Source organism: Ptiloglossa arizonensis, chromosome 7, assembly GCF_051014685.1.
Source record: "Ptiloglossa arizonensis isolate GNS036 chromosome 7, iyPtiAriz1_principal, whole genome shotgun sequence".
NCBI lineage: Eukaryota > Metazoa > Arthropoda > Insecta > Hymenoptera > Colletidae > Ptiloglossa > Ptiloglossa arizonensis.
Window position 1 is genome coordinate 1,406,769 of NC_135054.1, and position 14,850 is coordinate 1,421,618.

The 14,850-nt window shown below is 27.6% G+C and overlaps 3 protein-coding genes across 16 annotated transcripts; 1 reads left to right on the forward strand and 2 right to left on the reverse strand.

Moving 5' to 3' along the window:
• Positions 1–69: 69 nt before the first annotated feature.
• On the reverse strand, positions 70–3,598 carry Pgs1 (Phosphatidylglycerophosphate synthase 1). 6 transcript variants are annotated; one of them, XM_076315493.1, is made up of 9 exons: positions 3,571–3,597; positions 2,784–2,983; positions 2,070–2,271; positions 1,882–2,004; positions 1,506–1,783; positions 1,145–1,419; positions 810–1,046; positions 537–737; positions 70–469 (listed from the first exon to the last, which is right to left on the reverse strand). In XM_076315493.1, the coding sequence occupies exons 2-9, from the start codon at positions 2,813–2,815 to the stop codon at positions 267–269; spliced, it is 1,551 nt and encodes a 516-aa protein (XP_076171608.1). In that variant the 5' UTR covers positions 2,816–2,983; positions 3,571–3,597; the 3' UTR covers positions 70–266. The 6 variants fall into 6 exon arrangements, with proteins under 6 accessions (XP_076171608.1, XP_076171609.1, XP_076171612.1 ...); XM_076315492.1 differs by having other exon boundaries at positions 73–469; positions 537–746; positions 3,571–3,591; XM_076315495.1 differs by having other exon boundaries at positions 73–469; positions 537–746; positions 2,070–2,212; positions 3,571–3,590.
• Positions 311–9,006, forward strand: Endob (SH3 domain containing GRB2 like, endophilin-B). Of its 8 annotated transcripts, none has more exons than XM_076315503.1 (10): positions 312–376; positions 3,296–3,531; positions 4,240–4,381; positions 4,463–4,591; positions 4,701–4,863; positions 4,926–4,989; positions 5,076–5,111; positions 5,524–5,714; positions 5,792–5,815; positions 7,292–7,394. In XM_076315503.1, the coding sequence occupies exons 2-9, from the start codon at positions 3,469–3,471 to the stop codon at positions 5,808–5,810; spliced, it is 807 nt and encodes a 268-aa protein (XP_076171618.1). In that variant the 5' UTR covers positions 312–376; positions 3,296–3,468; the 3' UTR covers positions 5,811–5,815; positions 7,292–7,394. The 8 variants fall into 8 exon arrangements, 7 of the variants coding, with proteins under 7 accessions (XP_076171615.1, XP_076171618.1, XP_076171617.1 ...); XM_076315502.1 differs by lacking the exon at positions 7,292–7,394 and adding an exon at positions 6,164–6,285; XM_076315498.1 differs by lacking the exon at positions 5,792–5,815 and adding an exon at positions 8,499–9,001 and having other exon boundaries at positions 314–376; positions 7,292–7,427.
• A 3-nt stretch (positions 9,007–9,009) lies between these two features.
• Positions 9,010–11,152, reverse strand: Rps18 (ribosomal protein S18). 2 transcript variants are annotated; one of them, XM_076315506.1, is made up of 4 exons: positions 11,089–11,152; positions 10,495–10,680; positions 9,530–9,631; positions 9,010–9,221 (listed from the first exon to the last, which is right to left on the reverse strand). In XM_076315506.1, exons 1-4 carry the CDS (start codon positions 11,089–11,091, stop codon positions 9,054–9,056), a joined length of 459 nt encoding a protein of 152 aa, XP_076171621.1. In that variant the 5' UTR covers positions 11,092–11,152; the 3' UTR covers positions 9,010–9,053. The 2 variants fall into 2 exon arrangements, with proteins under 2 accessions (XP_076171621.1, XP_076171620.1); XM_076315505.1 differs by lacking the exon at positions 11,089–11,152 and having other exon boundaries at positions 10,495–10,689.
• Between the last annotated feature and the right edge of the window lie 3,698 nt (positions 11,153–14,850).

Consider the following 14,850-nt stretch of genomic DNA (forward strand, 5'->3'; position numbering starts at 1 on the left):
TCAATCTATACAATTGAACACATTTATTAATGGAAATAATGGAAAAGGATGCTTAGATTTTTTAATTTATATTTTTTCATTAATTTTAAATACACTGTACACGATAAATGAAAACTAATAAATTAATAATCCGTTTAACTTATTTACATCTTTATTCTGTACAAGGAACAAGTTTTTTAATTTGTGTTCAAACTTCGTCAAAAAATTAGTATAAATTAAATATGATTTAGATTAGGTGTGATAGATATTTTATATATATAACATATTTAAAAATAATAACGAAATAGAACAACAGTGGCACACACCCAAGCCGGCGGAATTCTTTCCTGTTCAAGAAATGTTCTTTTTGTTACTGGCTTCGCGTATGAAAATAAGCGTTCGTGTTCTTTTTGTAATTCATTTTGTAACTTTTGATTTTTTGTCATCACAGCAATTTGAGTCTCCAAATCTTTTCTGACTGATCTATAACCTAAAATTAATATATATAAAATTGTAATTTTTTAATAATAACTCGTTTTCTAAACTGCATGATTTACCGAAATTAGGTGACCCAATAAGTGTGAGACAGGGCTTTTCTTGACCTGGTAAAGAATACCATAATCCTTTTGCATGATATGTCCATCCTGGTCTAATAAATTCCGATAAAGTCACTCTTTTTTGCTGTCTCGTATTGTTACAGTGATCAATAAATGATTTCTCTATTTTTGTGTACGCTGCTGGAATACCACCAGCAACACCTTTTGCAGCTGAACACATTATTTATTTTAATCGTGGAATTTAATTATATTAGTATAATAACTCTAACTTACAAAAGAAGCCATTAGCAGTTGGATGTGCCGTTAAAAGGTGACATGTTCCTTGACAATCTTTAACTAATGCATTGCTATATTCTGAAGTTAAGTTAAAATAACCAGTTGCTAATCTAAGTGTTGTACCTGGTGGTGCTGTTTGTAAAAGTTTCAATGTTATTTCACTATCATAATGAACATGTAATTGACCCATTTGTATCAAAGGGAAGATCCAAGTATCTGTATTTGAATCTAACTCTATCAAAATACTTTAAATTAAATTTTTGTTTCAATTTATTTCTTCATAAATGTATATATAATTTTAAAAGCTATATATATAATAAAAATTAGTATACCCATTTTTGGTAAATTAGAGCATTCTTCTAATTTTTTCTGAAAAAGAGTTTTCACGCTATCTCCAGCTTTTTCAATGAATTTTTTGAGGGAACCTTTAAAGGGATGAACATTCACAATGGAATTTAATTTTGTAGTTCCATCTGGTTGAAGTAGAAAACTAAATTCTCCTATCCTTTCAACTAATTCATTATAAAAATCACAGAGCTCTTTGCAATCTTCAATTACAAAGTAACGATCTTGTCGGTTTGTGAAATAATCATTGCTAAGATTAGCTCTAAAAAAAACTGACTTTTAATTTATATACACATATGATCAATTACTTAAGTAATTCTAGATTAAATTAAAAATTTAGATATTTACCCACTAATTATTATATCATTATCTATTAAATATAACTTCATGTGTTGTAATCCTATTAATTCATTAAAACGATCTGGTATGATCATCTTTAAGAATCCTCGAAGTTTAGGAGTATGGTACAGAAAAATTTGACAAGAGAGACCATATTTTCCATTAAGTAATGATTCAAACATTTTACGCGAGTTTAATTTACCTCTAGAACTCCTCACAAAATCCAATAGAATTTTAATTTCAAGATTACCATTACTTATATTTAAAGACTGATCTATAGCTTTTATCTATAGATAAAAGAAAATTTGACAATTAATTATTTTTTCATAATATTGCTGATACTATTAAATTTTTATTTAATAAGATTTTTGTTATATATTCTTACTAAATCAATTTCTAATTTTCCCGTGCCTAAATATAAGGATGCAAATGTTATTCTTTTTCTTGCATTTTTACATTTTTGTAAGAGAGTTAAATAAAACACATTGGGTTCATGAATTATCTTAATCTGAAAAATAAAGAATCATTGCAATATTCTGTACTTTTCTTGAATAAAAAATTGTTTATTTCTACCTTAGATCCATGTACAGGAAAGCAAGGAGCAACTTTGTGTAACCAAGACAGTGTATGCAATTCTGACTGCATTATCTCAACTTCAAAATCTTTTTCTTCATCTATCATAGCAATTTGTGTAATGTGTCTTTTTGCAAATGAACCTATATAAGAGGATTTTAATTCTGTTTTACTATTTATTAACAGCTTCCTTATTTGAAACCTAAAATTTCATTTTAAAGAAAAAAGATACAATAATTTTACATTTACAATATTGATACCAAACATAAAAGGAACAGTTTCATATTGAAGTATTTTATCAAATTTAAAAATATATATATTCCAAAATGTTAGAACATATATGTATGTATATATATAATAATGAAATATTGATAGCATAATTAACGAAATGACATAAATTTTATTCATTCAACATTAAGTCAACCTATTTCAATCAAATTGAACACAAACCCTATTAACATGTCAGCAAATAAGATTTACGCATTACAAAATTAAATTACTATTAATACACTTTTGGGTAGATTAGATTTCATTCATATATTCTTTGACATTTTGAAAATATGAACGAGTGTCAGTGAAACGTACTTATAATACGTCTGACTATATACGTCAAACTTCTATACAAGGTTAATGTACCTTTATTTGTATTTGAAGTAGTAAAATTCAATTTAACATGCATAGTGTGACTAGAACAATTTTTTACATTTTACTCACCGTTTTAAGTTTTGGAAAATCACACTGTGCATGAGTAATTCTTCGAATAACAAATCATTAATAAATGAACGCCTTGACTTGCAAACTAAACCCTTCCCTCTCGAATATGAAATTGCAGCGCGCGCAATCTTTTGGATTTTTCAAGTATCATACAAAATCATGTATATACTTTAGAAATACAAAAAGTTTTTTAAAATCATCTAATAAAAGTATAAATGAATACTTATTTTAATACTTATTTCATTTCACTTCACAAAATATGTGTCTTAAATATATGTACGAGAGAGTTTCTAAGTTTTTTAATAAATGAATGATCCCTGAATTTTTATGTTACAGGTTTAACAATTCTTGTACAATTTAGATACTTTAATTAATTTTATATTAAAATTGCATTAACATTTAAAAATTAAGTTAACTCAAAATATTGAAATAATTCATATATTTCTTTCTTTTTAAATATTTGCGATTTATAATATTGTTAAAAATTATATATTGTTTATAACGTGTCACAGAAAAATATTTGATTCGAGTGACTGAATCCTATTTTAAATTGTAAATGGGTAAACTATATGCGCAAATTGGTATAAAGCGCCTCTACACGGTGGTACTCGGAGTTAGTAGTCGATAGAAAATAAAGACTGGCAAGGGTTGATTGTAGAAAATTCGTACCGAAACAGCTATAAAAATGGATTTCAATGTTAAGAAATTGGTAAAAGATGCTGGTGCTGCACTTAGTAGAGTGGTACAGGTAAGAAATATTTGTTATAATAATAGAACAAATACTTACTGACATGAAAATAATCCTGTTAAGCTTGTTGTAACTGAACTCTGTCATTTCTGACATTTTGTACTCTTTTTCTAACGAGGACAAAATTTAAAAATACAATAACGCCACCTGACAGCTACTCTTTCATTTTATTTTTACGAAATTGTATATTTTATAATGCGTTTTGTTTGCTAAATATGATGTATATATTTTTGTCTATTGACTAAAATTAATTATTGAAGTTGAGGTTAAATATATCGAATTTCTATAATTGTACTCTACACTCTGCTATTTATCATTTGTTTTGTTTTTAATAGTATTGCTTGAGATTAAGCTTTGCTTTTTTTATGTACATACACTTCTTCAAAACATGTGTAATATCTATGAATTAAATAATTAATCATTCAATAACTCAGAATATATTAAATAAGTTGAAATGACTAAGGCTGTTTTATTGGCAAGCTGGTAGTTGTAATGTTTCAGGATATTGAAGCATTACAAAAGTAAAACCTCTAAATCACCAATTTTTGTTTATTATATTGTTTTAAAAATAGAAAAATAAAATCGTTTAAAAAAAAAAAATAACTTTCTAAGTTAGCAATGAATTATATTTGTAAAGTAAAATTTTATATTTTCCATTCAATATAATAGTAGAGTTGTGTAATCCCCAATAAAAATTATCTTCTACAGTTAACAGAAGAAACATTAGGAACATCTGGGAAAACAGAGTTAGATGCAAATTTAGAGTATCTTTCAGAAAGGGCTAATGCAACTAAAACATGGACTGAAAAAATTCTCAAAAATATGGAATCAGTGCTTACTCCAAACCCAGGTTTTGTAACAAAATGATTCAAATATACATTTCATAATAATCATTTTAAAAGATCATTGTATAATATATATGCTATTATAGGCAATAGAATTGAAGATTTCTTCTATGAGAAAATTGATAAGAAGAAACCTAATAGATTGAGCAATTTAGAATATGTGGGTATGGATATGATAGAAGCTGGAAACGATTTTGGCCCAGGAATTGCTTATGGTACCCTTGTATTTTCTATTTTAAAATAACAAATAAACTTTTAATGCTAACATTACTATATAATTTAATTCTAGTGTTCAACAGTATTTTTTTACATTTTTAATTTTAGGTAGTGCATTAATAAAAGTTGGTCAATGTGAGCAAAAATTAGGACAAATTGAAAGAGACTTCATTGGCACTGCAGCTAATTGTTATATACAACCCTTAAGAAAATTTTTGGAGGGTGAAATGAAAACTGTTAGCAAAGAAATGGCAATATTGGAAAATAAGCGGTATATATACTTTTTTGTCTTTAAATTTAAATGTTTAGTTTTAATAAAAAAATTGTTTTTAGACTGGATTTAGATGCATGTAAGAACAGAGTAAGAAAAGCAAGAAGCATGCTGGGCCAGCAAAGTGTAAGTTTTATCATCTATCATTTAGTTCATTAAGTATTTTATATGTTTATTATGTGCTTTGTCCTGTACACTGCTGCATTTCATAGGAGTCTGGCGTATCAGCTGAAGTGTTACTTGATCAGGTATTGATGAAGCTGATACCTTTAACAACTAAAAATTTATAGTTAACTGTTTTATACATACACCTGCAATCCAGAGTAAATGATATCATAGTTTAAAAAGATTTTATTACAAAATTCATAATACAATATGTATGTACTATGTACATACAAACTATGAATAGAAAAGCATTTAAATTTATTCCGTCTTTAGCATTGTCATTGTATTATTCTTATATATCTCATATTGAACATATTCATTTGATGTTTTTGTTGTAATAATATTCATAGAAGTTATAGATCATTTTTGTCTTAAAATATTTATTATATTTTATAATTTATCTATATTATCAATAACTTTAAATTTGTATAAAGAAATGCAAATAATGTTCTTTATTTAGAAATAAGGAATAAAATTCTTTATTACTCTACTCAGGCAGAGAGGGAGTTGAGGGTAGCACAGTCAGAATTCGATCGTCAAGCGGAAATTGTAAAATTATTGCTGGAAGGAGTTTCAAGTTCTCAGGCTGGCCACCTGCGTTGCTTGCATGAATTTGTTGAAGCACAAGCACGTCATTATGCTCAGTGTCATGCAACAATGCAAGATTTGCAGCGTGAATTAGCTGGGTAAGATAAAAAATTATTTTTTAAAGTTTATTCTCTTTGAAGGTACTTTTTAATTATCCTGCACTACCCTTGTACAGCTATCCCACTCTCTGGTGATCCGAGTGAGTAATGTTTAACAATTATTGGATGCTATGTCATGTATGACATAAAAGCATTTAGAATCAGCTCATAGAACCATTACTCATTCGCAAAGATCATCATGATTTGTACATAGTTATAAGTATTACTTTGTAAACTTCTGCTTACTTCTGCAAAAATGATGTAGTGTTTTTTTTACTATAATTTTTCAAAATAGTAAGTGTGTTTTATTATAATTATATGCTTTATTATGAATATAGTATCTTTGTTTATTGTTGTTTCTGCTACAGTTTAATGCTTATTATTTGTTATTTATTCCTCTGATGTGTTCTTTCCATTCTCTATCTCTGCTTGCATGATTGGGATTGCAGGGCGCGTCAGCCGAGTCCTTTGCTGCGAGTCAACAGCGAAGATGTGATCGAGCTAACCCCCTCACCCATACAATCCCAAAACTCGTCTGTAAATCCGCCATTTGTCGGTTCTACTTATGTCACTGCTACCTTTGATACCAATATTGATGTTTCAAAAGTTTAGTTCTAGGAATTATTGATCTCATTTAAAGGCAATAATTAGTTATATTTGTGGCAGAAGTATTGATTTGAAATATAGGATACAAAAATTTTGCTCTCTATGTATAGATACTTGTTAACTAATGCAATAATCTTATAGATTCATTGAATAATTCTTAGTCTATTATACACTGTCGAACTTGTAATTATTAGCAATCAGTTAATAAATTATGTTCCTGAAATCTTCAATGATTGTTATTACATTTAGTAAGAAGAAAAATGTTGAATTCCAATACAGTTTTATATTCATAACATAAATAATATAATGAAGAGCAGTTTATTATTCTTTTAATACTTTTCAAACTTAACTAAATATCTAAAAATATGCTATGTAATTAATTAATGTTATAATGCATGCTAATTTGAATTAAATTTGTTGATATTAACAAAGTATATATCAAAAAGCAGTGTGTAGAATATATTGGTTTATATTTCTATAACAAAACAGATATTTATTCATAACTTTCCAGTGTATGTGTCTTCTGAAACCGTTACTCTAACATTTCTATGATTTATCTTATAAATGCAAATGTAATAAGTTTTAGTTACGTTCTTCAATTTGCCAAGCTGCTTGTGCCTACATTTGTATTAATATAATTTTCAATTAATTTCAGTTACATTCATCAGCATGTAGGTCATATACATCATGTATATTTATGCTGCAAATAACGAGAATTTATGCAAACTCTTTAAAATTCTTTCAACAATAAAATTTGTAAAATTTTTAATTGATTTTAATCATCTCAGTCTTGTACTATCTTGTACTACGTTTCTTGATATTTACAAACACTGAATTATAATTTATAGATTTAAAATATAAAACAATATCATAAAATATTATGGAAAATTATTTATAAATTTATATATTTACATGAAGAAAAGTCGATTATATTTTGAAGACTTATCCAAATTGTAATTTATCCTACCCAGCTTATCTGGGGGTCCTTATCACCCCACTACCCCACCAACCTCCAATGTATCAGTGGAAAATGGCCAAGAACGTGCAAGAGTACTATACGATTATGATGCGAGGGATTCTAGTGAATTAAGCGTCATGCAAGATGAGGTAACAAAATTTGTAATTTAGATAAACAGAAGCATGCTTGCAACATAACCCAACAAATGGCATGAACCATTACTGAAAGTAAGTTTCATTTATAAACTTCTTTGGTTATAAAATTTAACAACTAACTCAAGAAACCTATTTTGTAATTTGGCTTATTTAATTGTAAGAGACTTATTCGGTTTAATTTAAATTCGTAATGTAGAATTCCATTAAAAATAAACATTAATGTTTGATGCATTTGCTAGAAATATATAAATATGTGTAATTAAAACAATTCTGCATTTACAACTATTAAATTCAGTGCAATGTTTTGAATTCATTGTGGATGTAATAAAAAGTATATAGAAGGGCATCAATAGTATTTGTATAAGAACTATCATACCATATTATCATGTTGTTTTAAATTAATTTTCAAAACATCCTTATAACTTCCGAAACTTTGTTCTTATAATATGTAAAATAGGAATAGATTATTGGAAAAACAGTAGTGTAAATAAATTTCTATAGATATGTATGTCATACAATTGTTGCAAGATTTAAAGTAAAGAAACGTATAAATATGTTGCAATTATACATAATACTCAAATAAAATTAGTCTTTTATAGATTAGAATCTACATTTTTATAAACTTGGCATTATACTCCTGCGAAGAATTGTGCATGATACTTGTATTCTAGTATTAAGTTTACTTTATGTATATTAGCTTTCCTATTTTTATTAAATTTATTGTTGGTGTTTATTATACATGTCTTTTCTAATTTGTTTGTATATTTGTTTGGTATCAAAAATTATTGTTATTTATATAGTAAGTTACATACAGAAAAATATATATGTACATTTATTCAAATTTTGCATGTATTAAATAAATATCATTTTATTTCGTTAAATGTATTTTATTTGTTTACAACCTTAAAAATCTTTTCAGTTTTCCTTGCCTATTACCTTAGCTTTTTTAGTTTAACTAAAATTTTTAATTATTTTTAATTCTTCATAAATTATAATTTGAAAGGATAATACATATTATTTGTCAACATCTTTAAAATTTATAAAAGATTTAATTCTATCTTTTAGGTAATCACTGTCTTTGAAATACCTGATGATGAAGACTATATTATGGGTATACGAGGAAATCAACGAGGAAAAGTGCCGAAAGTATATTTAGAAATGTTGATCGTTTGTCAATGAAAATTGAATTAATGTTAGTGCACATTCCATTGCATTCTATCTTTGATTTAAAATGAAACTGCCTTATGCACTATAGATATGTTAAGCTAATATTTCGCATTGTGCAATAGGTTTGAAGTTTCCTTAACTTTCAAAATGTGAACTTTGCAAAATAACACTTTTTTGACAAATATATTGTTTTTCTCCAAATTACTGTAAAAAAAGCAGTAACCCACAAGTTTGCATATCAGATAAGTGGTCAATTTTGCAAACGTAGTAAATGTAGAAAATTTATGAAATGTTTATGTAATTATAAGCTAATTGCTGTTAAAAATATTGTAATTATATTCATTGTATGTTAAAATCTTCTTTATTATAAATAGAATTAATAATTCATTTAAAGAATAAAATTATCAAAGGATTTTGATTTATGAATTTATTGATAAGCAATAAAATATAAAATTACTTCTTCTTTGATACACCAACTGTACGTCCACGACGCCCAGTAGTCTTTGTGTGTTGTCCACGCACACGTAATCCCCAATAATGTCTTAAACCCCTGTGAGCACGGATTTTCTTCATGCGTTCCAAATCTTCGCGAAGTTTAGAATCTAAGGTGGAGCTCGTGAGCTAAAAAGCAAAATAATTTTTTGTTGTTGTTAAACTTTTTCAAGAAAATACTGATAATATGGTAATTAAAAAAAATTCACATATTGCACGTTAATATTTTAATTTTCAGAATGCTAGTTAACTTGTTAACATTAACAAGCAATCTTACGCGCAGTTTTTTTTGCACAAACTACCAACTAATCAGTACATCAATTTTGTACGAGTAGTCGTGAAGTCGTGCTAAAACATGTTATATATTACTCACATAAAACTAAAATTGGTAAATCTTTACTTATGCTTTATTAGATTAATTTAATAATTGAACATACCTGTGAATATTTTCCATCAACAATATCCTTTTGTCTATTTAAGAACCAATCAGGGATTTTGTACTGTCTAGGATTGCCCATTATAGTTACTATTTTCTCAACCTTAAATAAATGTTACATATATAAAATATCATGGAATAAAAAATTAAGAAATACGATTAATATTATGATAAATCGGGTATAGCCAAATAACATGTATAAGTAGCCAAGATTCCTTAAGAAAAAAAAATATAGAATAAAATTTTTTTGTCAGAATTTTAGTTTCAGAGAAAATAGAGTTTCAAGGTCCATTGTGTGCTAATGTATCTATGACTAACAAGGAGAGTGCAAGATCTTTGGATTAAGTTGTAATTTGGCATATTGGTAGATTTGGTCAATCTTTTTTTAGATACTTATGATTAAAATTTCATAATTACATTGAAATATAATTTTAGTTGAAGTAATTTATAAGTATTATTGTGGCATAACAGTGACATATTAGAGTTCTACAACAAAGTTTAATTCCATGCAGATGGATAATATTTTTCTTTGATTTATCTATTATATTGCATAATTGCATATGCACACAGTGAATTTTTAAACTTAAGTTTTAAACTAAAAAACTAAATATGCAACAAAATTTTCTTTTATATTTTTCTCTTATATTTTTACAGGTTTATCTCGTGTGTCCTTGTACGTGTTATTTAACTACATCCTATATTTTAAAAGAAGCAAGCAAGGTTCGTTATAAGACATACAATATAACAGTTTAATTCTTTAACTAAAAACAGAACTTATAAGTGTTCAGTCGATCAATCGATTTTATGCATTATACACTTATGAGCATTTAGCACATGTATATGGTCAATACATGAGGTTTTCCACATACAGTGTTTATGTTTTTTGTTGAAGTTGTTCACGATCAAATGATGAAATAGATGAAACTAATATTATTCTTGTAAAATGAATTATAAATTAATTCTTACTTCTTCTTCTGAACATTCTCCAGCACGTTTATCCAAGTCAATATCAGCCTTTTTCAACACAATATTGGCATAACGACGACCGACACCTTTAATAGCTGTCATAGCAAACATAACTTTTCTGTTACCATCAATATTAGTGCCCATGACACGAAGAATATGCTGGAACTTTTCTGGAATTACAAGCGACTGGAACATATAATAAAAGTATTAATTAATATTAAATATTATCATAAATATCATATTTATCACTATTGAAATTAACACACGAGTTAACCTATGAACATATATTATTGTTAATTTAAAAAAATTCTTCTATATCGTACCATAGAAAACTGTTTAAAACATAATAAAAACTATAACAACTAATGATAATGTACATATAGTTATAATTTGCAAATATAATAAAAAATTATAATAAATTAATCATTAGATTGATTATGCTCAAAGCATACTATTTTTTTCGAACATTTTAAAAATATTTTTAGAATTGATTATACAAGTAGCTATTGTAAGATGTTTAACTAAAATTTTGTGTACATTGTGTAAGATCAAAGATAAAAATAAAGATTTTAACTAATAGTTTATAAAACTCACCATCTTGCCAATCTGTCATATACTGAAAGAGACCTAACCGGAACCGGAAAATTCTTTCTGAAGAGGGCGACTATGTTGGACTAGGGAATATTAATGGTACGTTTTCACGTAGCAGTAACTATCGTGACAGTATAGTGATTTTTCGATTATTTCTATGCAGTTGTGTGTATACGATATTCATTACTTCCAGAATGTAATAAATTTATTTTAGTTTTTGACATCTCTGTTACGGAGTTACTTTAATTAACTTTAATCTACCAAAATACCTAACGTATGAGTAATGTATAACATAAATCTTTATACAATAACAATATCATTTGTCATGATACGTAAAATATAAAATAGATTCAAGGATTAAATTATGATTTATTAAAGATACCTTACTATTTTCAGAATTAATACTGATACATATGATAATGTGCGTGTGTGATTAATTTTACTAACTTATTCAAGAAGCAGGATGGATGTCTACTAAATCAACAGAATGTAAACGACAAGTTAACTCATATCCAGAACATATTCAAAAAATTGAGTTCAAACGAAAATTAAAATACAAGTCGCAAAAGCAAAATATTTCTTTCAATAAAGTCTAAACTCAATCATCAAAGAAGTGAAACAGTTATAATTTTTTTTTTTAATAAAATGATATACAAATTTTGTATTATTTAAATAGCTGTAATCGTATCTAATAACATTTACTTAAAACATTTTTTTTATTCCATCCAGTTAAGGAATTATAACGTAGAATGTTCTGTATAATCAAATTTTCGTTCGCTGTTGAAAGATACTAAGAGAAACAATCTTGTGTTGAAAATTATTTTATTAAATGGTCAGAGTATTATCCGTTTAAGTGCAAATTTGATTTTCTTCTTATTTATAATAATAATTAAATTCAAGATATTTATTATCATTATTATTATTATTTGCTTTTTATTTTTACTTTTATTTTTATTTTTATCTTTACTTTTATTTTTATTTTTTTTAATTGTATTATATATAAGGGAAAATGCATTTACGCATACCTTTACGAAGGTCTTGTTTGCAGAATAATGCGGGACTCACTCTAGGGTAATATACCTGGGACTCGTTAAAAACCTCTTTCTGTACTCATATTGTGCTCGTAGCGCAATAGCTTTTGCTTTACTTCGCTATGGGCTATGCTATGCTGTTTCCTTTATTAGGGACTACGTCTAGCTCTCTCTATCCGATATTTACGATAAAACTTATTAAGCAACCTAGTACTAAGCAACCTAGTAACATTCGTTACGAAATTTTCAGTTGTACCTTAAACGTTGCTTCGTACGAATTACATCAATTTCAATACCTATTTAAATTCAGATCGGTAAAATTGACTGTTATCGAAAGAGGTCTGTGAAACCTTGTTTTAGACAAATTTTCGGGCCAAGTGCAAAATCTGTCTCGTGGGTATAGTTTCGATAACTCAATAAGAAGTGAAAGACTGGAAACGTAGTCGCGCGTATAGGGGGGAGCCATTTTCCATGGGATAGGATTTCCTACTTGGTTTCCCGAGATTCTCCTTCTTTCATCTCCGAATCCAGGAGGGTTGAGCAAAAACGAGCGTCCAGAGGGTAATCGGGAGGAAGAATTCCGAGGTATGATACCCCTCTGATTCGTTTTACGACGGTCATTTCCTCGAATTAGGAAGGAATAAGAAAGAATTCATGAATTCGCTGATTTCAGCCAATCCTCCTTTATTCTGCTCGTAGAAAGTCCAGTATTGAATCTAGATTTCCATGATACACATATGAAAATGTTCAACTATGTTATGAGTCGCATACAGGTTGTATCGAAATATATGGACACAAAAATAAGTTATTACATTTCAATAATTTTACAAGAATATATTGTATATACGTACATGTAATGTGTGATATTACCGGCTGTAAACAGTTTCACAACGTTTTATGAATCATTTTGGTCTATTTCCTAGGTAAAAGTAGTAAGTATAAGTAGTCGAAGCACTTCTCGTTTCTATTTGACGTAATATGATGCAACAGACAAATTTAGAAACGAGGGATACAGTGGATCAAAGAAGTATTCGTACACTATATTATAAGAAAACTCCCCTAACTTACAAGTCTAATTTTAATGAATGTTTTTATCTATGTAAAGTATACTAGGCCGCATATGACAATTTTTTTGTCGATAAAAAATGTTCTCGAGAGGATAAAATGAAGACCCGAAAATTCAAAATTTCTTCATTTTTTCAATATAATCTTTTTGGGAAATTTTTTTCACAGTTGAATGATAGAGCACTCAAATCTAAACATTTTTTAAAACTTTTCACGTGAAAAATATTCATCTCCTAATGCTTTATTACTCTGTTGCAAAAAAATCTCAGGGAAAGTTGCATTAAAAAAATTAAAAATCATGAAAACCTTTAAGAGTTTCTGGTTTCATCATTTTAAAGTAATTTCTTGTGGACAAAAATATTTCTCTATATATACACTATTATGTTCCACAAACACACAAATTTTTGATTAAAATCAGTCTTACAGGTAAGAATAATTCCCTTATAATATAGTGTACTAGGTTGTTCAATAAGTTTTGTCGTTTAATAAAACTTATTAAACAACCTATTACTAGTACTTCTTAGAGCCACTGTAAGTATACACCGAATGTATCATTTTTTCAATTGCAATGCTGTTTTGGCTAGACACCTTTACGCCGAATGTTTTCTTAATACGTATGTAGACGTTTGTGAAATAGAAAAAAACAGTAAACAGAATACAAGAACGCCTGTAGAATACTGGCCTACTTCGAAAATACACCAGTTTATGTTGCTAACGAGAACTTACTCTATTGTACTCGATAGTATTTATTACCAAAATCCAATTGATCAGAGACAATGTATTGAATTTTTACAATGTCGCACACCACTAAGCACGTGATTAAGACGTAAATATCAGTTTAGCGTTATTAAAAAAGTAGATCATTCTTTATAATTAAAAAATTAATTGGATAATATTAAGGCAATTGTTTAAGAAAAGAGTGAAATAAATTGTTGAAAGTGGTCTCGCTCAAAATTCTGTGCTACATGTGGTTTGTGCCTAACGACGATTCATCTGATTGTACTCGTTTGGCGAGACAACTTTTAAATAAACGATTTTCAAACGTACTATCTGGCTACCTTCAATCTTCGAATTTAGATCCAGTGAATTATTACACGTGGGGCCACCTAACGACTATGGTGTATAATAGCTTACGATACAAAAATAGATCAAATTAAACTACTTCGGAAATTTTCAAACAAATTAGTAGAAGGTCGATGAAAAGATTCGGAATCGAGGTCGAATAAGATAAATGTTTATATTGACTTTTTACATTAATTTTTCGTATCCAAATTACTTCCAAAGTTATGTCCATGTGTTTTGATATATAGAAGTAGGACAAAATGCTTAAAATGAAACATCCAAATAATATCTTTGTTCAAAATCTTTATTCGATCTCTTCGTTGAAATAAAATATTTTTCTTCATTCAAAGATAAAGAAAAAATAAATATATCACTGAATCTATCTTTATCTTTGACTCAAGGAGCAATTGATTTAAATTTTTAAATCAAAGGAAAGAAATATTAACAGACTGATAATTTCTGAAAATCAGTGTGTCTAACGTTTTAGTAATTTCGTACAAATATGTACTACGATTAAACGTTAAAACACTGCAAGCTTCTCATAATGCAACGATGCAGCTGTTTAATCTTCCAATGACCACTTCACTTTCGATCCAACGAATAACGA

What these genes read in the sequence shown, in the direction of transcription:
- Pgs1 (XM_076315492.1), bottom strand. Translation starts at nt 2,815, where the DNA reads ATGCACAGTGTGATTTTCCAAAACTTAAAACG. An exon ending in ATTTTCCAAAACTTAAAACG is followed by an intron (nt 2,272 to 2,783) that starts GTGAGTAAAATG and finishes ATGAAATTTTAG; the next exon opens with GTTTCAAATAAGGAAGCTGT. An exon ending in TTCCTGTACATGGATCTAAG is followed by an intron (nt 2,005 to 2,069) that starts GTAGAAATAAAC and finishes TTTATTTTTCAG; the next exon opens with ATTAAGATAATTCATGAACC.
- Endob (XM_076315498.1), top strand. Translation starts at nt 3,469, where the DNA reads ATGGATTTCAATGTTAAGAAATTGGTAAAAGATGCTGGTGCTGCACTT. An exon ending in CTGAAGTGTTACTTGATCAG is followed by an intron (nt 5,112 to 5,523) that starts GTATTGATGAAG and finishes TACTCTACTCAG; the next exon opens with GCAGAGAGGGAGTTGAGGGT. An exon ending in TAAGCGTCATGCAAGATGAG is followed by an intron (nt 7,428 to 8,498) that starts GTAACAAAATTT and finishes TCTATCTTTTAG; the next exon opens with GTAATCACTGTCTTTGAAAT.
- Rps18 (XM_076315505.1), bottom strand. Translation starts at nt 10,689, where the DNA reads ATGTTCCAGTCGCTTGTAATTCCAGAAAAGTTCCAGCATATTCTTCGT. An exon ending in GAGAATGTTCAGAAGAAGAA is followed by an intron (nt 9,632 to 10,494) that starts GTAAGAATTAAT and finishes CATTTATTTAAG; the next exon opens with GTTGAGAAAATAGTAACTAT. An exon ending in TTGATGGAAAATATTCACAG is followed by an intron (nt 9,222 to 9,529) that starts GTATGTTCAATT and finishes TTTGCTTTTTAG; the next exon opens with CTCACGAGCTCCACCTTAGA.